Source organism: Vulpes vulpes, chromosome 2 (assembly GCF_048418805.1).
Source record: "Vulpes vulpes isolate BD-2025 chromosome 2, VulVul3, whole genome shotgun sequence".
In the NCBI taxonomy this organism is placed as follows: domain Eukaryota; kingdom Metazoa; phylum Chordata; class Mammalia; order Carnivora; family Canidae; genus Vulpes; species Vulpes vulpes.
This window is the reverse complement of record NC_132781.1, coordinates 5,471,145-5,497,860: the sequence shown is the minus strand read 5'-3', so window position 1 is coordinate 5,497,860 and position 26,716 is coordinate 5,471,145. Positions and strand designations below refer to the sequence as shown.

At 43.7% G+C, this 26,716-nt stretch overlaps 2 protein-coding genes and 1 pseudogene across 9 annotated transcripts in view; 1 reads left to right on the top strand and 2 right to left on the bottom strand.

The window, feature by feature from the left end:
* Positions 1–4,487: 4,487 nt before the first annotated feature.
* Positions 4,488–7,015, bottom strand: H3-3B (H3.3 histone B). Its single transcript, XM_025999760.2, has 4 exons — positions 6,757–7,015; positions 6,167–6,304; positions 5,885–6,038; positions 4,488–5,791 (listed from the first exon to the last, which is right to left on the bottom strand). Exons 2-4 carry the CDS (start codon positions 6,292–6,294, stop codon positions 5,663–5,665), a joined length of 411 nt encoding a protein of 136 aa, XP_025855545.1. The 5' UTR covers positions 6,295–6,304; positions 6,757–7,015; the 3' UTR covers positions 4,488–5,662.
* Positions 7,016–10,016: 3,001 nt separating this feature from the next.
* UNK (unk zinc finger) overlaps positions 10,017–26,716 on the top strand; it is a 34,474-nt gene continuing 17,774 nt past the window's right edge. For 2 of the 8 annotated variants that reach the window (XM_025999764.2, XM_025999767.2), the window contains exon 1: positions 10,017–10,897. In XM_025999764.2, the coding sequence (XP_025855549.1) occupies positions 10,794–10,897 (104 nt within the window). In that variant the 5' untranslated portion in view covers positions 10,017–10,793. Of the gene's footprint in view, positions 10,898–11,622; positions 11,825–12,147; positions 12,410–14,599; positions 14,855–15,134; positions 15,300–15,423; positions 15,527–26,716 lie in introns of those variants that run through there. The other 6 variants (XM_025999761.2, XM_072746587.1, XM_025999762.2 and 3 more) reach the window with 6 other exon arrangements.
* LOC112920935 (U4 spliceosomal RNA) lies at positions 21,367–21,491 on the bottom strand (annotated as a pseudogene).

Below are 26,716 nucleotides of genomic sequence, written 5' to 3'. Positions count from 1 at the left end.
ACTTCCGTTGTCAAATACTTTTAGTCACCAGGCTTTGCACAGATTATTTCATTAAATCCTTGCAAGCCTATTAGGTAGTAACTGTTTTTATTCCCGTTTTACAGATAGGGAGGCACAGATGGGTAAAGGAACTCATCCAAATGGGACAGCTGGGCCTCAAACCTGAGCCTCGCTGCCCCTGAGCCTGCCCTCTCAGCCACCAACTGGTCCCCCGGAGCATCCTGACCGGCTTCAGCTCCTGCATACTAAGGTGTGAAGACAGAAAGCTCAGATTCAAAAAAAAAAAAAAAAAAAGAAAGTAAGAAAGCTCAGATTCAAATAAGGGATTGGGTGAGAGGGGGCAGGCAGCTGCTCTCTGAAGCCACAGCAGCCCGTTTCTACATGGAACACTCCTGATTCAGAAGCTAGGCCAGTAACCAAAGCTCTTGGGTATTGGGCTGATTCTTTGCCACCCATGCCAGGAGCAGATCCAGCCAGCTGTGCTATGGGGCTGCCAGAGCCATCCAGGTTGCTCAGCAGACAAGTCCGGAGCCTCTGCTGTGTGCCAGGCATGACTCCAAAAGCAGGCAGGGCTCAGGCCTTGCTTCAGAGTGCCAGGAGCTTCTTGTCCCTCCCTGGCCTCGGATGCTCCTGCTTGGAGGGGCCAGCTTCAGGCATTGTGTTTATTTGGTGCCCGCACCATGTCCCCAAAGTTCCTGCCCGTCAGGCTGATGACCACCATGCCAATGGCCAGGGAGAAATCCAGACTCACAGGATGCAGGGGACAGTGTAGGGCAACAGTCATGTCTTCTTGCACCTCGCACTGGTCACTGCAGCTGGTCCAGGCCTCCAGGCTGTAGTGGGTGGGCATGAGGACTGAGACTGCCCAAAGGTATGGTGCTGGGGAGGGGGAGGGCTGCAGGCTGGAGCAAGACCCTCAGGCCTATGGTGCCTGGGCCTTGGAACCAATTCCCTCCTTTCCCTCTGCTGATGCTCTTGGCTCAGTACCAAGCAGTGAGGAGCTTAGAAGAAAGGTCCCGAGGCCCAGTATGTCCAACAGAGAAGGCAGGAGGGAAGTGGGGGCTCACGGAGCCCGGGTACCACCTCCACAGGGAACTGCAAGGTCCCTCACACACCCCTCCGCAAAAGGCCACCTAAAGCCCCCTAAGCCCACCAGCCTGCCTTCCCGGAGCCCTTCTGGTCGGTAGTATTGGTGGTGAGATGGGCTTCTCCTTTTCTGCCCACCCTCCATTACTGTGTGCATTCCAGACCTGCAGCTTTCAGAACAAGAGCTGGCAGCTGCTGGAGGGAAGACCCAGACCCTGGCACCCTTTCCAAGTCATGTGTGACCTTATAACCAACCCCTCCAGGGACCACAGCCTTACCAAAGCCCCCTCTCCTTGGTAGAGGGGGTGACTGCAGAACTCTTCGCTTCCTCCATGGGGAAGGGTGATGGTGTGTGAGGAGGGTCCTCTGGTCAGGGGAGAAGGCTAAGAAATGCTGTTCCCAGGTGTGCCTGACTGACAATCCTGGCCCCTGGCAGAAGCTGGGCATGATGCTCAGGTAAGGACCCCAGAACAGGCAGGGGCACATCACAGAGAAGTCCCATGAGTCTGCTTGGAACAACAGTGGTGTGTGGGTGGGACCCCTCACTGCCAGGGGCTACTGGGCAGTTAGCAGAGCCCCTGTGAACAGGCACCTCCAGGAGGGGACGTCAGGCTCTGGCCCTGCCTCACGGCACAACCCTCTACGTATAAACTCAAAGCTGTCCCAGCTGTACCCACCTCGACCAACAGCCTTGCTCATTCCCCACACGTGCTGACAAAGGAGTCAGGGAGCCAAAAGGCCAGCCACCTGGCCCAAGAGGGTACTTTCAGCCTTCTCCCTGGGGCTGGTGTAGGATTTGGGTTAGCAGCCTGGGCAGGCAGTTGGCTCTTCCTTCCTTCCCCTAGCCCTGCCCTCAGGAAGGCAGCTGGAAGGCCAGCTGTTTGTGCTGAAGTTCCTGGCCAAAAGCCAAGCCCAGCTGGATGGACATCCCTGAGCCATGGAACCACAGGGGCAGATGGGACCACCACTGGGCTGAAGGAAGGAAGAGGATGTGGGGCCCAGACAAGGCCCAGCCAGTTCAGCTGGGGGGACTGAGGGACATAGGCTGTGATCGCCTCAGTGAGGTGACTATGAAGCGCTTCCAACCCAAGGGATGGGGAAGTAGGGTGGGGACCGGATGTGCAGGGTGGAGACTCAAGACTCTCATGCCTGGGGGACCACAGCACCGCCAGTGAGACAACAGCTGCAGATGGGTGTGGTGACAACCGCACACCTCGCCCTTCTCTGAGGCAGCTAGGCTGACCATAGGTCTGACGCTCTGATCTCCGGCCCTGGGCTGTTTATAGGCTGGCCCCAACCTTCAGTAACTGAAGGGCAAACCTGTTTCCTGCCAACACAATGGCAGACAGCTAACTGGCCTGTGTCTGCCCTCTACTACCCCACCTGAAAGTGATTTAGCAGGGCCTGCTTTCCAACTGCTGCACAGACCCCAGGCCCAATGCCTGACACCAGGCAAGCAGCAGTGCTTGCAAGGAGCCAAGAAGGGGGAACCCTGGAGAGACCACTGTTCAGAGACAGCTGAAAAATGACTGAGGAAATGAATGAGTGGGAAAGAGTATATTTCCAGTCCAGCTAGCGGGCTCAGAGCTCGTTCCCCTACACTGAGATATCAGTTGGGAGGCAGCAGAGGCCCCTAAGGGGTTGGGGAGGCCTGGCAAGGGGCATGGGGTGGCCCTTGCCAGGCCTCTCCCGGACCTGCTCTTCCTTCTTTTTGGGGGTGTGATGGAGCCCAGTTAAGTCTATATAAGGCAGATCTCTGGAAATATGCCAGGTTTGAAGCACTTGCCTCCCTAGGTTCCTTTGATACCACCTTAAATTTTGTAAATAGGATGTAATTTCTGTGTGTTGCTTAAATCATCCAGTCTACACACTGAACATGAACAGTTTGGGGATGAAGCAAGATACTGCACCGACCCAGCAGCATGGGGCCACAGGTCCACAATTACTTTAAGTGTAACTTGCCAAGCAAGGGAAAGGGGGAGTGAAAGGGGAAACAGGACAAGCAAATGTGGAGGGAGAGCAATGGTGGCCACGCTCACTGAAGGTGGACCTGGCTCATGGCCAACAATTTACAACCACCTTGGCCCTTCAACTACCTTCTGAAGGGCACAGGACAAGAGCAATGGCTTGCTTCAGAATCTCCTGGTAACCGAACAGAGCCCAAGTCAAGTCCACTGATAGTCAAGAAATGCACTAATACACAGGTTCAACAGGCATCACCTGCCACTATCCTGAGCAAACTGTGACACCTATCACCTTTCAGAATAAGGGTCCTGTCACTACTGAATGCACTTCCCCCACCCCCAGCAAAAGTCAGAAGGCAACTTTCCAGCATTTCCCCACAGAAATTTTATTTGTGAAAGAAAGGTTATCAACTCAAATGAAGACCATTAACAAGATCAAATAGTCTCAACTTCAAAAACTTTATTTTTGTCTCATCCATCAAGGGCACAGGATACCTTCATCAGCTCCAGCTTTTGCTTTTCTCCTTACAGATTCTATTCCATCACCTAAACCCAGGGTTATCCTGTGTGGGCAGCTTCCTAGAACCAAAAGATATTTTTGCCTTCTGGGTTAAGTATGCTCAAAGTGTGGAAGCACAAGCTGCACTATTTAAAGCAGCAGATTCCCAGCTGCCCAATAAAACCCACAAACCTCTACATCAGGATGGAGGGAAGATGTGCTGGGGGGAGAAGATTCAAGTTTCACCCCATTTGGGTTATCACAGCTAGTAAATTCAATAAACTACCACTACCATAGTGAAGTCTACTTGTACTGACACTGCCAGGTATTCCAACAGCACGTTCCAACGTCGAAGATCACAATGTCCTTCAGAAGCACTATGTTGAGATAATCAGAACTGGGAAGTCACTGTTCCAGAGCTGGTTATGGTGAATCTTCTAGAAAACCAGTTCACATTATATATTCGACTCCACCCTTGAGAGACCCATGAAAGCTCAATTATTTGCCAAAAATCAAGCCTATCCCAGCTTGCCTAAGTCCCTTGAATAGGAAACCAAACTTTGAAAAAAACAAAAAACAAAAACAGCTACTTTATTAGGGCACAACTATCTTTCTACAGCTATCAAACACACAGAATGCTTATCTGAGAACCATGGCTCTTGTGCCCATGTCTTGCTGACATCTAGATACTACGCATACAATGGACCATCTCTGGTCAAGAAAACTAGCTTCATACTGAAAAAAGCAGCTTAGACCAACAAAGAGTCCTGTACTTGAGGACTTGTGTTAAAATAACTTGTATAAACTATTTTTGTGTATAAATGGTTCATCTACCAAGCAAAACCAGATATAACTAAGCTCAAACCTCCAGATACAAAGAATCTAAATGATGGATGTATTCAAGCTTTGTATATTCAATGTAGGTTTTTGACACTTAGTTGAATAAACAAGTTTATTTGGAAATTTAGTCAACATACATAATTGACCTAGAAGACTTCAATAGAAGGATAATTTTTAAAACCACTTGGAAAGGCCATCTCTATAAAGTGATTTTTCCCAGGATCATGTATCAGATGTAACCTAACCCGACACCATGTTAACCCGCAGAGGTTCAAAAAAAGCTGGAGTTGTGTGCCCCTCCCCCACAGCAAGTTTACTCTAAGGGTTATTATAATACAAACTCCACAAGGAAAAGAACTTCGGCATTGTTTCCCTCTTGGTAGAGAAAAACTCAACCTAGTTATGAGACCAACCACAACACAAAGAAAAGCTGCACTAACTAGTTTAGAATTAGTAACAGATGATGCTGGTGTGAATAACTTGTATTATATTCTAGAGCCCTTATAAATAAAATCCCCCCATTAGTGTTTGCATTAATCAGCTAGAGGATTAGTTAACATGTGGTAGAATGAGGACTTATGCAAGGTATAATTTGCAAAGCATTTTACTATTATGAAAACAAGTGCAGTCTAGTTAGAAAACCAACTGGACTTTAAATTACACACACCTTAATGACAAGACTCCCCACCACATGTGAATGTAAAACATTTAATTTAAAAATGTTGACACTACAATATATAAAATAGCTATTATAAATGCACATAGTGTATTCTATAGCTGCCAGGTTTACTTTTTTTTTTTTTTTTTTTTTAAGGAAACTGTAAGTTACACTGTGGTTAAGACTTGTATCTTCACCCTTGAAAAAGCCCACATTCTATCACAGTGATGTATGGTCAGACTTAACAGCCCCAATTGTTAAACACTTGGATCAAGTCATAACCAGTTTTATTGCAAAAGGACCCTGTACACATTTATCAATTCTAGTACCTTAATAGCTACCCAACAAGTCATTAACATACAGAAACATGCATCATGAGAAGCAAGAAATATCACCCATCCCTTCTGCATATTAGCAACTTGTCACTCCTGAGCAACAGCGCTCACATCACTGAGGTCTGTGAACAGTCACTTTTCGCATTCATCCTGAGTGAAAGATGGAATGACTTAAGTACAAATGCAACATATTATAAACAATTTCTTACAAAAAAAGTCACAAATTAAACCAAAGTATTTTACAGAATTTACTACAAAACACCATAAAAACTGCCTTCACTTAAGCTCTCTCTCCCCGTATCCGGCGAGCCAACTGGATGTCTTTGGGCATGATGGTGACTCTCTTAGCGTGGATGGCACACAGATTAGTATCTTCAAATAAACCCACCAGGTACGCTTCACTGGCCTCCTGTTGAGGACAAGAGCCACACTATTAAACTCTCTTCGAGGAGGGGAAGCCACGCACGAGCCCTCCGACCTTAAACGGCCGCGCTCGCCTTACCTGAAGCGCGCCAATGGCGGCGCTCTGAAACCTCAGATCGGTTTTGAAATCCTGGGCGATCTCCCTCACCAACCTCTGGAAAGGCAGCTTCCGGATCAGAAGCTCGGTGGACTTCTGGTAACGGCGGATCTCCCGAAGGGCTACGGTCCCAGGCCTGCAGTGAGCGGGCAGGGGAGTGTGAGCGGACACCCGGGGACGGACAGCGCCCGGCGCCAACCCCAGGACGCGCTCCCGCGCGGGCCGCGCGCCGCCCGGTCATTGTTTTCCTGCCGCCTCGCCTACCTGTAGCGATGAGGTTTTTTCACCCCGCCGGTAGAAGGGGCGCTTTTCCGGGCGGCTTTAGTGGCCAGCTGTTTGCGGGGCGCTTTCCCACCCGTGGATTTACGGGCAGTCTGCTTGGTTCGGGCCATTTTCTTTTACCTAAGGAAGACATCTGTGACTCCGGGGCCGCGGCGCTCGCCCCCCGCGGGCGGAGGGGGAGACGGGCTCGGCGCCCCTGCCCTCCCGCCTCTCCGCGGCGGCAGATGGCCCGGGGCCGCCGCCTCCTCCCCCTCCCCTAATGACTCAGGCGGCGAGGAGCGGCAGCAGCCTCCCCCGGGAGGGGGGGCGCGGGGAGGAGTCACTTCCCCTCCTCGACGGGCGGAGGCCCCGCTTGCCCGGAACCCGACGTCGGGACCTCTGAATCACCACAGGGAAGGAGGTGGAGAGGCGGTTCCGGAACCAAGCCTCAAGGGAAAACCTCCCGGGGCCCACACCCGACGCCAGCGGCCCGAGCAGCCCGCACCAGCCAGCACTCCGCTTCCAACGGCTGCGGCCCCCGGCATCAACGGCCGGCGGGGCCTCGAACCGCGACCAGACCCGCCAATGCTTACCCAATGCTGAAGTTTTAGACCGCTCCTCCGACTGCCGCGCCGCTGCTGCTGCCCAATGAAGAGCCGCAGGCGCCGAGCAAAGAAAAGAAGACCCGCCAACGAACGACCAAACCGCTCTATGCTCCAAACCCCCCCTTTGCCTCCGCTTTTATACCCACGCTTCACGCTGCGTCTCTACGTCATAGGGACTTCATTTGCATACACCAACGACTTTTTCTATTGGCGGGAGCTTTCGCCGACGCGCTGACATCCCCGACACAAAGGCCGTGCTTCGGCCCCGCTCCCGGATTGGTGGGTATCTAGGCCGCTGATTGGCTGTTAAAGTGGCCTGATGATTGGATAAATGCAAAGAGGAATGGACGAATCAGCGATTAGCACGAAGCGGCTCTTCTGATTGGATAAAATGAAGCTATGTTTGGATCCTTCCCTTGGTTCCAAAGCTCTACAATAGAAAGTCAATGCAAATGATTCACATAGGTCTCTATCAGGACTACAGGGTCCGGACGGGCAGGAGCCTACCCAAATTCGCATCTCGCTGATAAAATGCAGGAGAGGTTCCTTCAAGGAAATTCTTGTAAATATTTTCCAATGTAGAATAAAATGAGTGCCATGTGATTATTTACTTTCACATTTTGATGGTTATGTACATGGTGTAAAAGAGAATTTGAATTCATCAAATCATATTACACCACCACGTATTTTACATATCAAGCATACACATTTTAACCAAAAATCAGTTCTTTTGTATGCTAGTGTAGGTAGGAGTAAATATTAGATAAAAGGAAAAAAATGTCAATAAATGATTTTGTAAGTACTGTTTTGTACGTTCTTAGGCTATCACAAAATACTTTGTGATTTCAATAGCTGAAACAACCTACTAAGCAACATATTTTTAAATTATGTAATTTAACTGAATGAAATGATTACAGCCAGAATGGAAATAGTGCTAGGATAGCATTTGCACGTCCGTAAAGAATAATCGAAAGAAAACGAAATTAAATACAAGCCCTTGTATTTAACGATGTATTCTAGTAGGTATTATTTCTAAGAAACATGACAAATATATAAAAATGGTAATCCCTACCTTTGCCTAAATAAATGTCTTTGATGGATTGTAATGTTCAGTTCTCTTGATGACACAGGTATATAAAATACCAAAGCAGGCTTAAGTTTAAGACCAACCAAACAAAGCTCAGAAAATTGAAATAGAGCTTTGGGTATTTTACTCTGTAGTTCCTCCTCTGGGTTTGCTGAATTTTTTTCCCCCACTGAATATTTTAAATTATCAAAATTAAGAAGTAGCAAAACCATGTACGGGTAGATTTTAACTCAGATAATTATGACATACAAATACAAATACCTCAGAAATTTAGTTGTAACATCGAAGGGCTGCTCTCAGTATCAATAGGGAGGGGGAAAATGTACAATATGAAACAGCTGCTATGACAAAAATGTCTTTGACTTTATCTCCAGCATCAAAATTCCTCTCATTTCAGCCCTCTCAACCTTTTTTTTTTTTTTTTTTAAGATTTTATTTATTCATGAGAGACACAGGCAGAGGAGAAGCAGGCCCCATGCAGGGAGCCCGTCGTGGGACTTGATCCAGGGTCTCCAGGATCATGCCCCCGACTGCAGGCAGAGCCAAACTGCTGTGCCAATGGGGCTGCCCCCAGCCCTCTCAACCTTAACAGGGCACAATTTGTATTTAATTATCAGACATCTAAACTTTTATGTGATAATTACTTTCTGCTTTCTGCCCAAAGTTTACAGAAGGGGAAAACTTAAGTTTTCTGTTTCATTCATGTGATGCTGAGAAACCAAGATGGAGGCTCTTGCCTTGTCCTCAGAACCTGTGTAAAGCTAAGGATCAGGGCACTGGTTAGATCCCACACAAAAGACTCTCAAATGTTCTGAGATGAAACCAGAAAAATACCCTGTTAACATTTTTTGACTGCCCAGATGGCCTGGAAAAGGAATGGGATCCTAAGTTAACAACCCCTTTGTGTTCCAACGATTTTCTAAAAGATCTGGAAACCTGTCTGTCCCAAGCCTCCAGAGGACAGACACTCCAGTTTTGTTTTCCTTTTTGCAGTTTGGCTAATTACTAGAGGAGAACTAAATGCTCCAGGAGAAACTAGGTATAGATTTGGACTTAAAGGGCAATTAATGGGAATAGTTTGTCCTTCCTACTCGGCAGGCAGGCCCGTTTTTCTTTTTCCTAAGTTGGTGCAGGAGAGGAAAAGCAACCAGGAAATGGGAAAGAACTAAAAATGTTTATACAATCAAAACAATGTAGAATGTGATGCAGCATGTAGACTACTGTCCTAGTTCCTGTTCTGCCATGGGCTTGCTGAGTAACTCCTGCAAGTTACTTCTCTGAGTTTCAGTTTCTTCTTTTGTAAATTAAACAGTTTGGATGATATCATCTTCCAATTTTACCAGTACACACTCCTTCTTGAAGCTTATGCTATACACTTATTCAAAGCCTAGTGCTAGGAGCTGTATTTCTTCATTCAAATTACACTCGGTTATTTCAGGCACAACATATAAATCAATTACTTGGATTTAATAACAGGGTTAAAGCAAATACACTACAACTTTTATTTGTCCTTTTGGAATGTTTCATCTTCACATGCCCCTAGTGGTTAAACAATTGATTTGGCCTGTTAAGGAAATACCAGTTTCTCAACTTTGTAAGGCTGACAACTTGGCTTCTGATGTGAGGTTACTCGAACTAAATAAAATGTCATTCTTAAACACTAACAATTTTCCACTCACTCCTCCTTCCTTCACCCCTGAGGTTACTGGGAATGTTTTTCATTAACGTGACAATCATTAGTCAACCCATCTAATCAAATACGAATCAGTCTTAAAAACAATGGACTTAAATAGGTTCATTATGGAAAACGAAATTCAATGACAAATATCCTTATGAAGAACTTTGTAAAGCTCACAGGACCAAACGCCTAGATCTCGGAGTGTGTGTGTGTGTGTGTGTGTGTGTGTGTGTGTGTTAGGAGGTTGAATAATTGGACTAAAACCAAAGAATGAAGCACTTGGCCCCGTCAGTGGGAAGCGGGGTTGGAAAACACAGAAAAGCTGGCGTCCAGAGCAGGCAACTGCGTTGGATTTTAAGTTGCACCCCTTACCCAAACCCAGGCTCTGCCTCTCGACGCCATGCGACGCTTCTCCACACCCCTCCGACTTGCCAGTGTATCTGAGACTATTCTAGACAGAGATTAAGTTCGTCCTTGGCCCCTAACGTGCTGGAAACAAGTCGGTCAGGCCAGGTGTCGAGTTGGGAAGCGGCCCAAGTCGTGGGAGCTCTGGGTGTCAGGGCTGGTGAAGGTTTATGGGGCGCCTCGGCAAAGACGCGGGAACAGAGTGTTGTGTCCTGTGGCTCTACTTTAGCGAAGATTCCTCGAGCTGACTTCTAGGAGGCGGACACTCCTCCATGCCTTCCCACTTAGCCTGGCCGCAGGCATGGACTGCAGGTGCCCGCAGCACAAAGGCCCAGAGCTAAGAACGGACGATGCAGATTCTGAAGCACTGCTGGGACCCGCATCAGAACTCAACCCAAGCTCTACCAAGTCTGGTGGTGAGATAATTACTGCACTGTTGGTGGTGACATTACACTTGGAATGTTTCACATAAGTCCTTAGGGCCTCTCTGGTTCTGGGCCTCTTCCACTCCAGAGGCTCCAGTTTCAAGGAAAGCTCCTCTACGAAACTGGAAACTCACTGGTAAGAAGAAGAAACGCGGCGGGACTGCAATCCCCACAAGCCGTGGCGGGACCTCAGCATCCGGGACACCGACTGCAAGGATCCCTGGGTATTGTGGTCCATTCCTTTGGCAGCAACCCTCTGCCGACGGTAAAATTCCAGCCGAACCGAGGACCACAACTCCCAGCAACCCTTGCTGCCGTGCGGGGGGTCTTCACGTTCTCGTGGCGCGGCGCAGGCGCACTCGGTCTTCGGCGCGGACCGCGCAGACTGAATAATAAAAGGGGAGCGGCGAAGAGGCAGGAAGACAGGACCATGTCGAAGGGCCCCGGGCCCGGCGGCTCCGCAGCTTCCTCGGCGCCCCCGGCCGCTACCGCTCAGGTGCTGCAGGCACAGCCCGAGAAACCGCAGCACTACACGTACGTAGAGCCCCCCCCCGCCGCGCGCGCACGCCTGACGTCAGCGGCCAGCGTGAGTCACGCGCGCAGGGAGAGCGCGAGGCGGCCTCTCCCTCCCCCCTTCCTCCTCCGGCCCGGCCCAGACCGGTTCCAACCTGCTGGGGCCGGTCCCAACTGCCTCCCAACTGCCACCAACCCCTGGCCGGGCCGTGGGGCGGGAAAGCCGGGCCCGGCCGCTGAGTGGGGAAGGCGGGAGCGCGAGCGTGCGGAGAGCGCACATCCCAGGCCAGGCCTGTGAGGCCTAACTGTTCCTCAGACCGTGAAAACCACAGTATCAGGCCCTGGCGGGGCGATAAGCGGCCCCGGCGCGCAGCCGGGATGAGTGCCTCGGGGGCCTGCCCTCGAGCCGCCGCGAAGTCCTGTCAGGCCCCCCCGCGCTCCGAGCCCGGGAGCCCTTTTGTGTCCCCGAAGCCCCGTATGTCGGTGGAGGCCCCCCTCTGGCTGGGAACTTGCTGGGACAGCGGGCCCGGCCTGAGTCGGGGACCCCGAGGGCGATGGGGTCCGCGGGGGTCCCGTAGACGGAAACGCCCTCCCCGGGACTCCGCGCGCGTCGGAGTGCGGGTCGCCGGCGCCGCCGCCTCGTGTTCTCTGGAGGCGCGTTAAGGGACCACCTAGCGCTGGGGCCCTGGGGGGGGCGGCAGGCTCAGAGGCCTGCCCTCCTCCTCAGCAGTGTTGGTCCCCGTCCCGCCCCCACCCCCCACGCTCTTCGAGCGCCTCGCGTCCGCTTGGGGCTCCCAGGTGCTGTGCGTGTTTAGAAGGAACCCCAGGTGGACCTGAGGCTTGCCCCCCGGTCCTGCCGCCCGGTGAGCCGAGAGCAGGAAGCCTCCTCTGGTGGAGTAGAAGGAACTAAAACTAGACAGGAGGAGCTCCCGGTTGTCACTCACCGAAGTAAGCCCCGTTGGGAAGCTGTTCTGGGATTGGGGGACACGGCTTTTAGGAAGCGCATTGGTTTCTTTGTGAGATTCCCTGCCATTGGTTGAAGGAACTTGAAGCTTTTTTTCTGGGCTACAGCCTGCCTCGTGTTAACTATTCCTCTTCTATTGTGGCCACTGCTTTGCGGGTCCTTTTCTCACCTGAAGGTCTTTCTGCCATCCTTCCCTCGGTTTTGGTGAAATGATCTCACCTCAGAGGACACTGTGAGGAGTCCCGTCAGTTGCACGCTGTGGTGAAGCAGCAGTATGGGTTTTGATGGGAAAGTCTGCCAACTGCCCGTAATTGGGACTTCTTTACGATCTCTGGTTGCTCAGCTCATATTTTTCACAGTGAGATACGTAGAACACTTTGGCTCATGTGTCAGCAACCTCTGTATGTCGTGCTGTCATCGAGTAGACCGTGGAATCTGTATGAGAAGGGTTTTCTTGCCATTTCGAACTGACAGATGAAGCAAGTCGACCTCCATGTAAATGTTAAAATCTGAGTTTTTGTGCTGTTGATGCTCATTTGTTCAAAATCTGTCTTTCCATTGCTTGTGGGGTAAGTGCAGAGTAATCAGTCTTGGCTCTGGAGGTGGCTTAGTAATCAACAGAAGTAGAGGGAATGAATGCCCAAGCTTGATTGGGTGATTGGAGGTTGTAGGTGTTCCCATCTTTTTATTTCCTGTTAAGTGTTCATTTGCGTATATGTTTGTTTTTATCCAAAAATCAGAGATAGGCATCCGTTATCTTCCTTGGTAGATTTATGGGCATTCGGAAGCTGTGATGTTTTTGGAAAACTTTATTCCCTGGTCATCCCTGCTCTTAGGAACAGGGAGTTTGAAGATACAGATGATGGCACCTGTATACTTAATGGCACTTTTTTTTTTTTTAAGGTGAACTCATTTGTTACCTTTGGGGGTTAGACCACAGGAATATTTTTATTTTGATTTTAATATTTACTTTAAAATTTTGAGCTGGTTAGCATTTTTAAAAATTCTCCCTTCTGAATTTCCAGAATTTGTACCAGTCTGAATATGGCTTTATATTTTGCATTGATCCCATTGTGAAATACAGATATGGACCCCCCCCCTTTTTTTTTAATGTCTGTATTTTTTTACCTGTTATTATTTTTTTTACTTTTTAAGATTTGTATATAAATCACATTTTGTGTATTTTTGGGGCCTGATATTATAGGAGATTATGAGATATGCAGTAATCTTTGCCATAATCCAAAAATCTGTTAAAATTGAGTGCCACTCGGGGCACCTGGCTGGCTCAGTCAGAAGAACATCTGACTCTTGATCTTGAGGTTATGAGTTTGAGCCCCACGTATGCTGTAGAGATTACTTAAACAGGAATTTTTAAAATTGGATGGCACTCATCATAATGGCAGACAATCCACCAAAAACAAATAATTGCCTTTCCATAAGCTTGCCTTCTTGCCCCACAAATAAAGTCCTAGAGTTTGAGCTCTTTTTTTTCTTAAACCAAGAGGATTATTCATAACATAGCTTGAAGGATATTTTTTTTTCTAAACTCATGAATAATCTTGCTTTAAGAAAAACTTTGAAATAATCCTTTCAGCAAATTGGTGTAGTAGACACTTGTGCTAGACCTGAGGAATCCCAACTGTTTAGAAAATGGCTATATTCAAATTTCTTCTGTTGTTCAGCTCCAAGTATTTGATTAGCATGTAGTAAAATGATAATATGCATGTATTAGTCCTCCTCCAGTACAAGAACCACCTGACATCTTGCTAGGTAATTTGTCCTTTTATTTGACAAAGATAGAAATTAATCCACTTGTAAGTCCATCCACTTATAAGTCCATCTTATATATCGTATTAGAAGAGTTTTAGAAAAACAGACTTAAGAACAGGAAATTTTGGAGTAATTACATTCAAAAATGTATGTACGAATTTAGCTGATTGGACTTTTTACTATATAACAATTATTTTGTTAAAAATATATAGTTGAAAGGTCACCAAAAAAACCTAGTTTCTGCCTCATTATTTTGATCCTATAAGAGGATGTAAGCCTTAAAGACGTCAGATCATTTTTGGATTCCTTCGCCTGCAGTTGATTCTCAGACTTCTTAATGCTCTTGAGGTAAAGGAAAATGAATTCCAGTTTAGTGAAGGTTTTTTGGAGTTATCTGGCCACTGGGTGATTTCTTATGGGTAGACAGAGAATAAGTGTTTTATAGCCTCATCTAGCCAAGTGTCATTTTTTAAAATTTAGGTCTGTTCCCTGGGCTTCTCTAAACAGGGATATTGTAGCAATTCTTCCATAGACAACTATTTGGAGGCAAGTTTGTTAATTTGTACATTGTATAAATGTCATGAACTTTACTTGATTGCATCTGACTGTGTTTTGGAAAATCCAGGAAATGAAACTGTATTTAAGTCATTATTGCAAATTGCAATAAAATTGTAAATACGTTATTAGAGTACAACTTGTTGCACAACAGAAGTCACTGGAAGTGTTGCTAAGCAACCTCAACAAGCATGAGTTAAATTACCAATAAATATTTCTAGATCTTGTTTACTTGTTTATCAAGTAGAACTAATTTCTTACAGCACAAAAATTAAGAGCTCGTGGTCTTCAGTCAAGCCCACAAAATCCCCATTAATAATTAAGTGCCCATGCTAAAGGTAGAGTCAAGCATAGCACCTAGTTGATATTTGCTATGAAAGTAATGATTAAAGTGAAGATTTGCTTAATGGTTAAGTTTTTTTGTTTTAATCCAGCTATGTTAGATACTAAAGAAGGCTTCCCCACAATCCATTTGCATCTGCTTTGACTGGTGGTTTCTATCAACCTACAAAGACTGACTTATTGGTGAGGGCAGCTGGACAACTCTGAGAGCAACTTAGAGAAATCCATCTTGGGCACACTCTATAAAGGAGCTCCTTCTCTGGAAATAGCACCCCAGATAAGTGCACAAAAGCAAGACACCCTCGTGGACCTACTTCCTCCCGCTTTCAACACCCTGATGCCTGAAGGTGAGGTCTCCTTCCTGTGTGTCTTAGAAGCCATGAGCTCACTTAGGTAATGAGAGCCCTGCAGCAGCCTGAGCACTACACATCTGCAGGCTTTCCTGCCAGACCTTTGCTTAAAGGTTATTTTTCTTGTTAGGAGAGGGTCTAGGTCACAAGAATGATAAAAGTTACATTACTTTAAATACTGGACTGGTGTAGGGATTGTTTTCCCAAATGGGGCAATATTTACTTAATGATTAAGTTTTTCATTTTGTTGTTGTTGTTTTTTTTTTTTTTAATCCAGCTATGCTTGATACTAAAGGAGGTTTTCCCACATTTGCATCTTCTATATTTTGAAATTGCAACTATGGAAAGTTATGGCTAATCCTAGTAGATTGTCTTCCCTTCTTTTAACATCTTGGATGAATTTGGGGCACACTAATGTGTTAAGTGAAGATGGATATTGAATGTAAGTTTCTCTGCCATTCTTAGCCAATATAAAAAAATTACATTAGTGTAATTGCTAAAATGCCAAGAATTTGGATTCAGTATCCTTCTGGACAATGTAGCTTTCTTGTTTTCTTACCATATAGATACTGTGTAGATTCACCCCAGCCAGCCATCTTAAAATACCTGCATGGGCCACAGAGATATCTGCGGAGAAAGTATGGGTAAAATCAGTGCATATGATAATAGGTATGGGGTTTATTTTTGGGGTGATGGAAATGTTCTGGAATTAGATAGTGGTGATAATTCTACAACATTGGTGAATATACTAAGAACCACTGAGACGTACACTTTAAAATGGTGAAATTTTTATGTTGTGTAAATTACATCTTGATTATTTTTTTAAAAGCATTAAAAAAATCAGTGTATAACAGTCTATCAGACTCATGTGGCCTTTCAGGGATTGGCAGCATCATTTGGTTATGGGAAAGCCTACAGTTTGTGAAAAGCTCATTGGTGCCGCTTTTCTAGCCTTCTCAATGGCTTGGTCCCTGTGTATCCATTCTAGGTGAATACCCCCATGTTCTAGGTCTGTGGAGATGCTTTTGAGATAAGAACTGAATACTCAGCAAGTTTGAGATTCCCTAGTTGTTGGTAGTTGTACTTCAAATAGTCTCTGAATTGACAGCCATTATAAGGAACAAGCACATTTTTTCCCAGTGCCTTTGTAAAATTGAATTGAGCTTCCTAGGGTGGGTGGGGGATAGAGGGTTGCTGTTCTGCTGAAATGTAATGAATCCCATTCTCAGTTATTTTATGGTGGTTTTAATGTTCACATTGGCATTTCTTTAAGGACAGGCCATGTGTTTTAGGCATTTTAAATTATATCAATGGCTATAATATTTTAGTACAAGTAATCACAAATTTTTTATTTCTCTATACAATCCCTCAACTTTCACCCCTTTTTTCTTTGCCAGTGTGTAGAATTTGACAGCAGTATCAAGAGCTGATGAGGAAGAGAAGATGGAAAGGAGTCTAGCGACTTAAAAATCTCATAGCGTTCTCTGTGAGGTGACCTTTTTCCTGTTGGGGGCTCAACTTATTTAGGAGATAAAGAAGATATTCAGGCCTGTGATAGTGTCATTATGTCATATCTGAGCTTATTGAAATGTTTCATCCCTTATATAACAGTTTGCTTTTTGTGTTAAGTCGACTCATTTGTTTCCTACTAGTATTTGAAACACATGTGGCCACAGTAAGTCTTGACAAGTTGACTTCTAATGAGGAGGGGAACGGCCGGTGTGCCCACTTTCCTGTGAAATTTTAGCCTTGTCACAAAACTACCCCCATTGAGGAGAGGTAGTTATGTTTAGGAAAGAAGAGGTTGGGAAAAAACCTTTGGCCTGGTGTTTTGAGACTTAACAGTTTAAATATAGTTTTTATATGTAAGTTTTTATTAATTCTGGTAAGAACATTATATTTTTGACATTTACTGCTACCAAGTATTTGGTAGCCCACCACATTAGGATTTGTGTAAATCAATCTATCCAAATATAACATAAATTAGAAGCCTATACTTGTATTTTTTATTTTAAAAAACTCCAAAACTTAAATTTTATAATTGAACTAAGAGTATTTCATAATGAATATTAAATTTTCAGTAAAGCATGTTAAAGTTAACATTTCTGTTTTTTATTTTTAGTAACTCATTTTGTGGTTGTTGTAATTATGGCCTGTTAAAAACTCCCTGACATATCTTGAACAGCTTTTAGAGAGTCACGTATGCTTATTTGCTATTCCTCTTGTTTTTCTTTTTAGCTCAATTAAGAAAAGCATAGTTAACAGTCAGCATGATGTTTAAGAGTACTGACTCCAGGGCCAGACTGATTGAGTTTGAAGCCCAGCTCTGCCACTTACTAGCTGTGGGACCTTAGGCAAGTGACTTTACTCTTTGTATGTCAGTTTCCTCAGGATACCCATGGTACCTGCCCTGTGGAGTTGTTATGAGGTCTAAATGAGTTAGTATCTGTAAAGTGCTTAAAATAGTGCATGGTATTTAGTACAGTGTAAGTACCACTCTTACCAATATCTGAATAAGGCCCACTTACTGCTTTCAGTTTCATTGCTGCCCTCCTTCAACAGCTTTAACCAGATGCCTTCTTTAGCTATGTCTGTACTAAAGCAGATTTTTCAGTTCCAAGGCACATGTGGGTCAGTGTTGTCTGCAGAGAGCATATTCCTCTCCTCCGTATCCATTCAAATTTTACTTCAGTTGCCATTCTTCTAGTAGTCTCTGTCAGACTACCTGTATCTTACATGATGGATAAGTTCTAAATGGAACAGATCTGCTTTTATGGGGCCAAAGACTCTGTTTTACAGAAAACCATATACAAAGTAACACATCAGTTCAAACTTACATACTAAAACATTCCTCAAATTGTTTTTTTTTTTTCAAGCCAGCTGTTTATAGGAAAACTGAATCAAGTCAAGGTGTTACCTAATTTAGGGAAGAATGAACCAGGGTTTTCAGTGCTTGTCACATATATTCTCCACAATTGTGATGTGAGTGAACCTTCCATGAATTTTTTCTCCTGTTTAACTAGTTCCAGAATTCTTAGGGCAAGGGTGTGATCCTGGAAAAAAGGAATCAGGGGGACATGTAGGACTAGCTGCCAATATTGTATCATTGGCTCTTGTTAATTCTCCTGGCTGGGATGGAGTCAGACCTTGCCCAGTAGAGTGGGCTCCAATCATTTACCCATCAGGGCTCCTCTCCCTGAAAGCATTTGCTCTCAAAGTGCCTGTAGGACTTACACACTGTGAGTTCCTATGTATGTTTCTGTGTGTTAGAACAGTTTTATTGAATCCAGGAGGTTCATACTGGCTGTAAAATCCTACTGTATGTGCTCTGGCTAAAAGTCAGTTATAGAATCAAAGTCTGCCTTAAATGTTCAGACACACTCAAATCCATTAGACTCTTTATTTAATGCATAATACTGAATAATACTATGAATAATACTATCTGAGCTTGCTTTTTTGCCAGAGAGAATGTCATAAGTCAGGATCAATTGAAATTTGAGAACCAAATCTCCATAGCTCTGTGGTGCTTTTTCAGAATTGTTCAAATATTTGCTAACAAATTTTAGCTTTATTTGGTTTTGTTTTTTATTTTTTTTATTTTTTATTTTTTATTATTTTTTATTTTTTATTTTTTATTTTTTTGGTTTTGTTTTTTAAAAGACATTTTCTGTAAATAAAAATTTTAAGAGGGAGTAGATTGCCTTAGTAGCTCAGTCAGTTGAGTGTCAGACTCTTGGTTTCAGCTCAGGTTGTGATCTCAAGATCATGAGATCAAGCCCAGCATTGGGCTCCACCCTCAGCACGGAGTCTGCTTTTTCTAGTTTACATGAGTCTCTCTCTCCCTCCCCCTCTACTCCTCTCCCTCCTCTCTTTTTCTCAAATAAATAAAACCTTAAAAGCCATTTTCTAGTAACTCTCACTAATGTGGTTACTGTTACACAGTTGTATGGTTTCTGGGTTATGTTTGGTATCAAAACAGAATGTGTATTTATATCGTTATATAAAATCTAGAACTAATAATTTGTATTTGTTCTTCAAAAATTAGGAAAGATTTTCAGCAAATTGTAAGAAGTATATATATATATTTAAAGTATATATAAATAAATATATATATATATATATATTTTAAGAGTTTATTCATGAGAGAGAGGCAGAGACACAGATAGAGGGAGAAGCAGGCTTCATCCAGGGAGCCTGATGTGGGACTCCATCTCAGGACTCCAGGATCATGCCCTGGGCAAAAGGCAGGCGCTAAACTGCAGAGCTACATAGGGATCCCCTTAAAAATGATTTTGAAAAGCCATAATCTATGATTTCTGTGGCTCAGTTTTTTTCTAGGAGTTGTATATGGGTAGATTAAATATATATATATATATATTTTTTTTTTTTTTTTTTTTTTTTTTAAGATTTATTTATTTATTCGTGAGAAACATAGAGGCAGAGAGAGAAGCAGGCTCCATGCAGGGAGCCCGATGTGGGACTCGATCCTGGGACTCCAGGATCAGTGCCAGCTGAAGGCAGGCACTCAACTGCTGAACTGCCCAGGCATCCCATGTATGGGTAGGTTATTTTATTTTATTTTTTTTTAAGATTTTATTTATTCATGAGAGACACAGAGAGAGGCAGGGACAGGCAGAGGGAGGAAAAGCAGGCCCCGCGCAGGGACTCTGGGATCATGTCCTGAGCTGAAGGCAGGTGCTCAACTGCTGAGCCACCCAGGTGTCCCAGCATGACTCTTAAATATTTTTTTTTTTTTTTTTATTTATGATAGTCACAGAGAGAGAGAGAGGCAGAGACACAGGCAGAGGGAGAAGCAGGCTCCATGCACCGGGAGCCCGACGTGGGATTCGATCCCGGCTCTCCAGGATCGCGCCCTGGGCCAAAGGCAGGCGCCAAACCGCTGCGCCACCCAGGGATCCCCCAGCATGACTCTTGATGTTGGAGTCCTGAGATCAAGCCCCACATTAGGAATAGAGCTTACTTTATTTTTTTTTTAAGATTTTATTTATTTATTCATAGAGACAGAGAGAGAGAGAGAGAGAGAGAGAGAGAGAGGCAGAGACACAGGCAGAGGGAGAAGCAGGCTCCATGCAGAGAGCCTGACGTGGGACTCGATCCAGGGTCTCCAGGATCATGCCCTGGGCTGCAGGCGGCGCTAAACCGCTGCGCCACCGGGGCTGCCCTAGAGCTTACTTTATTATTTTTTTTTTAATTTTTTAAAATTTATTTATGATAGAGAGAGAGAGGCAGAGACACAGGCAGAGGGAGAAGCAGGCTCCATGCACCGGGAGCCCGACGTGGGATTCGATCCCGGGTCTCCAGGATGGCACCCTGGGCCAAAGGCAGGCGCCAAACCACTGCGCCACCCAGGGATCCCTAGAGCTTACTTTAAAAAAAAAAAAAATTGGAAGAACAAGACCTTTTTTTTTTTTTTTTTTTTTCATTTTAATTCTGTATTCTGTTTCCATGGTAAAGCTTATACATTGCTTGAAAAAGATGAAATTCGGTTTTTATGAGACTAGCTGTAATAAAGATGAATATTTGTGACTTATTAGAGATGCAGACATATCACATTTTCCTTGTGCAGCTTGTGAACAGTGATTTGACTGGCCAGGAGAAGCAGCAGGCTCCCCAGGAGCAGGTGCTTCCTCGCGGCCTTCCAGGGTCATGGTCTCCGTGTTGGGGGGGGGGAGAGGGTATCTGAGTTTCTTCAGTTGGCTCAGTCTCTTGCCTATTGTCCCCTTTTGTTGGGCTCACATGTTGCTGTTCACTTTGTGTGTTGGGATTCATCACATCTTTAACAAATCTGGTGTTGCAGCACCATCTCTTCTGTTGTTTTTCCAGAGGCCGTCACTGTATTGCTTATTTGCCTGTTTACTCTAACCATTCTGCATATGTGTCTAAATGAGGTTTTACAAATCATAAACTGGATGACATTCTAATAGTTATTAACTTTAAAAAAATATTTACCACAGTTCACTTAACTTTAAAGGAACTCTTTTGGCTTATTAACATCTTTAATTTTGCATCAGTATAGATACCCTGTCAAATTGTCATTAATATTGTGGATTTCTTTCCCAATAAAAATTTTTTAACTCTAAAAGTAATCACAATTCAGTAAAGAAAAGTCTAGATAACCTCTAAAATCAATCATATTAAAAAAATAATAAAATCAATCATATTAGATGTATTTTCTCTTATAGTTTTTTTCCCCCTCTCCATTTATAGTCTGGTGACATGCATCCATGATTTTTCTTGATAAATCCTTAGTTTGTACTCAGTTTTTGCCAAATAGTCATCATAATACACCTTAGTTTTTGGAAGAAACAGAAAAAGGAATTTAATACATTTCTAGCAATCTGTATACATTCCCAGGAATGATAGAGCAAGCCTGGTTGTTTTTCTAGTCTGTGTGTGAGTCTGATCTCAAAATTAGTGTTCAGGGTGAGGAACAAGGCTGGGCAGACATTATGGGGAAGATAGCTAGAGAAGCTACTGGATTATTAATTGCCAGGAGAAGCATGTAAATCAGAGGTTGGAATTGTTTCTCTGTTTTGCTGGATTAGTTTTCAATTAGCAATATTTGCGCCTCGGATAAACCTCATTGGCTACGATACTGCCACTGCGCAAAGCTGTTTTGCTGGATTAGTATATAGCTGCTATGGACCGGATTTGTACCACTTGTGACGCTTTATGCCTTTGCTTTTTCTTGTACAGACCTATTTTGAATACCTGCTATGAGCCTGTTCTTGCAGAGGTACAGAAATGTGTAGAGATGGCTACATACAAAGCAGTTGAAATCAACTGCGGTAGGGACTCTCTGGGCTGTATTTATATCTTGTAGTGGAAACATGGAAGGAGGGTGATTAACACCAGTGGGCTGGGACGGGGAATCCTCATGCAGAGAAGCCAAAAGGGGGAAAAAAAAAGCCAAAAGGGTGATCCAGACACCAGGAGCAATATGATCAAAAGTGTAGAGATGTGAGGGGAGGATTATGGTATGTTGTGGAATACCAGCTTTTCAGAGCAAAATGCAGCCTGCCTGCCTTTGTATGGCCTGTAAGCTAAGAACGGCTTTTACTTTTTTTTTTTTTTTTGCTTTTACATTTTTATTAGTTGAAAAAGAATCAGTAATATTTGATGACACATGAAAATTATATGAAATTCACATTTCAGCATCTATAAATAAAACTTTAATGGACCCCTTTCCTCGTTGGTTTACATATTTTCTGTAGCTGTTTTTGCACTGTAACTGTAGGATTCTGTAGTTGTGACAGAGACCATATGTGGCATTCTCCTCACTTGGCATTGCTGTTCAATGTACTACAAATGGCAAGGACACCGTACAACGTGACGGTGTTTCCAGTGCTGTGTGGGTCAGCATATCATAATGTTTTATTTATTATTTTATTATCAGTGCCTACTGATCATGTCAGAACAAGTGAGGAAGAGGAAAAATGGACTTAGAATGTCATGTTTTTAGGGCACAGTAGAGTGTGCATTCTTTTGTTATCAAATTAGTTGGCAAAGCTATCCTTACTTAGTAAGAGCTGTGCTGAGAGGACCCATCGACATTACCAGACTAAATAGTTGCCACGATAGTCCCAGCACATAGGAAGGGAAGTCTTAAAGGGACTGTTTCATCACAGCAGAATTTCTTCACAAAAAGGAAGATGAGGCTACTACTGGAGTAAGTTTCCCAAGTGGCTCATCAATTAGCTGAACAAGGAAAGCTTTTTACTGATACAATGCCGAAGAAATGTGTCGAGAGCAAACAAACTTGTTTAAAAGTGTTAGCCTTTTGGCAAGAACAACTTCTCAAAATGTAGAAGTCCTTGGGAGGAATAGCAGTAGTCAAAACACTAGGCAGATGAATTCATGTGGTTTTCCTTGGCTCTTGATGAGTCAACAGATGCCACTGTTACTGTTGGTTTCTTCACAGAATCAATCCCTCGTTTGAAGTGACTGAAGAATTAGCATTAACGAATAGTCTACTTAAAACAATGACAGCTGAGAATGTTTTCAAAAACGTTTAAGAAAAGATCAGTACAGGGATCCCTGGGTGGCGCAGCGGTTTGGCCTGCCTTTGGCCCAGGGCGCGATCCTGGAGACCCGAGATCGGATCCCACATCGAGCTCCCGATGCATGGAGCCTGCTTCTCCCTCTGCCTGTGTCTCTGCCTCTCTCTCTCTCTCTCTGTGTGTGTGACTATCATAAATAAATTTTTAAAAAAATCAGTACAACCTGAAGTGTGATCTGCTAATATCTGTTACAGGTGATGGTGGTAAGAATATATATGGAACAGAAAAAATTTAACTGGACAAATTTATAAAGCTTGTGAAAATGTAAGGTATTTAAAGCCTGTGGTTATTCATTATATCCTTCATCAGCAGGTACTTTGCAGAAAAATATTTGAATCTATCATGTTACTGAACTGTTAGAATCAGCACTGAACTTCACTCCCTCTTGTGGACTTCACGATGATAATCAATTCCAAGAATTTTTGTTAGGGAAGCTGAATATTCTGGCATGCCCTAGTACATAATAATTTGACAACTTACCAGTGATAAAGTTTTCTTGTAATTTTCTGAGTTTAGGACTGATGTTGAAATTTTTCTGAACGAGAAGAATCATCATTCTCAACCACTATTACTGAATGCTGAATAGCTTTGGAAATTGGCCTTTGCTGCAGGCTTGATAAAGTTTCTTAATGACTTTAGCCTAAAATTACAAGGCAGACAGCTTCTTTGCAAACCTTAAATTGTAGTAAAGTCATTTTGACAACTGACGTTTGAATCATAAGTCATGTCAAGCTATCTTATGTACTTCTTTTTGTACTGTCAAAAGTTAAAGACAAAATCTCCATTCCTACACAAAGTTACTGTGGATATGATCTCTAAATACAGACTATGGTTCTAGCAGTGATACTGCTGTTTGATGTGAATGGAAAAGAAATTTCCTTATTTCAAAATCCATTTGTGCAACTAAGGAGTTTACACCAAACCTTTGATTGGAAGTGATTAAAAGGCAACTATCAAGACTCTAATAGAATTGTATAAATGTCTTCTAAGAGAAGAATGTGTTCAATTAAAATCATGCTTGTGGAATGATAACAGTATTTGGCGCAGTACCTATCTATGTGAAAAGATGTTTTCAGAGATGAAATATGTAAAATCTTATTACAGAATCTGCATATTAACAGGTGAACATTTGTAACCAATTTGATGAAAGGGACCTTACTTTGCAAATGTGATCCCACCCCCTAAATCTGATCTAATCTATTAGTAGAACCTCTACAAAAAATGTAGCTAATTACCAGATTTTGAATTTCATCAATTGAAAAATGTGGAAGTTTGTTTTCTCTCTTGTTATATAAGTACATATTCTCAATTTGGCCTCTTAGCCCTGAAAGTCTAAAATACTTATTGACTGGTCCTTTACAGGAAGTCTGGTTGTTGTGGGAGGGAGCAGGTTAGTGACAACAGGGCAGGTAGAGTCAGAGTAGAGGCACTGGGGGTCTAGATGTGGATTAGAACACCAGCTCTCTTCTCCCCATTGCCTCTAAACTTACATAGTTCTTCTGTCACCTCTGATACTTTTCTGTTTATTGAGTTTTGTTTAAATTCTCCTCACACTTCTCCCTGGAAGAGAGTGAAACACCCAAACTGATAGGTCTATTAAGTGAGACAACTTGGAATAGGATTTAAAGTTTAGCTGGAAATTGAACTGGTAGCAGTTTAGCATGTGATTTAACACCTCCTTTGGGGTGATGTAACTTACTGAATTTATTGTTAATCTCTTATATACTCTCACAATTAGTGGGGCAGCTAATTTAATTTAGATTTCCAATAGCTTGCTTTTTGCTGTTAGGATTTTAGAAAATATTTGGGCATCTGGGTGGTTAAGCGTCTGCCTTCGGCTCAAGTCACAAGCCTGGGGTCCTGGGATCAAGCCCCACAGCCTGCTTCTCCCTTTGCTGCTCCCCCCTGTGCTCTCTCTTTCTCAAATAAATTCTTTAAAAAAATTGGAAAATAAAAATAATCCAGTAAATATTGAAAGTATCATTTGATTTTTTATTTTTTTTTATTTATTTTTTTTTAATTTTTATTTATTTATGATAGTCACAGAGAGAGAAAGAGAGGCAGAGACACAGGCAGAGGGAGAAGCAGGCTCCATGCACCGAGAGCCCGACGTGGGATTCGATCCTGGGTCTCCAGGATCGCGCCCTGGGCCAAAGGCAGGCGCCAAACCGCTGCGCCACCCAGAGATCCCTCATTTGATTTTTTAAAAAATGGTTGCATATATTTGATTCTAAGTTTTTAGAGAAAAGTATTAATAGTCGTGTGAGTGGCTTAGCAACATGATACATTATATCTGTGTAAAAATACCAAGAAAATTTACCGAAGGCTAACATTATTAGTGATGGGATTAAGAGTAATTTTGCCCTTTTCTCCATTTTCCAAGATTTTTACAAGTGGGATCGTGACTTTTATAATAATCTTTTACATTTATAAATAAACCATTGCTAGGATAATTAATGTGATCTCCTGAAAAGGAGTGAAAGGTAGCTTTGACTTAAGCTTAGCAGTGGGGCAGACATGGAGGCGCTGCTTAGTTAAAGGTGAAGCTCTGAGCAGTTGTGTGTCCCTCTAGGTTTTGTCATCCTTCTATAGGTTGAAGGCGTGGCTTTCTTTGACAGAGCTCTTATCTAGGGCTTGTGTGGTTTCTGGACTCATTCTGGCCATAGTAACTCACTGAGGCCTCACAGTTTGAAACTTGTATGTTACTGGGTTTTACCCTTGAGTGCCGGTATTCCTGGGAGATGAGAGTGTGAAGAATTTAGCTGTGTGGCCCTTGTGCCCTCCCAGAGCTTAGAGGGGGGAGTGAGCAATTGGTATGTCTTCCCTCCTTGGTTAGATCCCACCTGAGAGTTTGGTTGAATTAAAGAGTGAGTTTCAACCTATTTAATTTCATAGATCTTGTACTTTGAAAGCCTTAAGATGAAGAGAGGGGATCCCTGGGTGGCTCAGTGGTTTAGCGCCTGCCTTTGGCCCAGAGCACGATCCTGGAGTCCCGGGATCGAGTCCCACATCAGGCTCCCTGCATGGGGCCTGCTTCTCCCTCTGCCTGTGTCTCTGCCTCTCTCTCTGTGCATCTGTCATGAATAAATAAATAAAATCTTAAAAAAAAAAAAAAAGATGAAGAGATGGATTGGAGCTTAACAGTGACAGTTGTGTATTTCCACTGAAAATGTTTTATTTCAATTCATGAAAAAATAAAAGTGATTTCTAAGTGGTTTTCTCCTTGCTTCCTGGGCACTGCATTGCCTTTTAGCATAGGGTCAAAATTGGAGAGGGAGAATGGAACATTCTGAACAAACATTTTGGTTCCTAGGAAGCAGATGGTACAGTTCCATTTATGACTTTAGCAAAAGGTTAGAAATTTCTCTCCTCTGATTGTAGTTGATTGGAAGTGGGCTCTCTGTGTAAATTTGGTCACTCAGCCCCTTTTCTTATGAGGCTTTTCTGCAGGACACTCTGCCCTATCTCCTAAATTACAGGTTTCCAATAGTGTAGTACTTTTCACAAGGGAATAGGGATTAGGCTTTCACCTCTCAATGCTCTGCCTGCTGGTGGCATCATGAAGCTGTTGGTATTGCTTTGTGGGTTTTGCCTTTTCTGTGACTTCATTTCTTATATTCATTCAAACTGTACTTGATTCTTGCTTGCTGTCAAGGATTATATAATCTAGTAGAGAAAGTAGAGGAAAATGTACAGATTATTAACATGCATTGCAGGGTAGTAAAGGCTAAAAAAATATCTAGAGAATGTGCTGGCAAAACTTAGAGATTACAACTTT

Bases quoted from the DNA above. Each gene is read 5' to 3' on its own strand.
- H3-3B (XM_025999760.2), bottom strand. From the start codon at position 6,294: ATGGCCCGAACCAAGCAGACTGCCCGTAAATCCACGGGTGGGAAAGCG. The intron at 6,039-6,166 runs GTAGGCGAGGCG...CGCTCACTGCAG, and splicing joins AAAAAACCTCATCGCTACAG to GCCTGGGACCGTAGCCCTTC. The intron at 5,792-5,884 runs GTAAGGCGAGCG...TGTCCTCAACAG, and splicing joins CCGCCATTGGCGCGCTTCAG to GAGGCCAGTGAAGCGTACCT.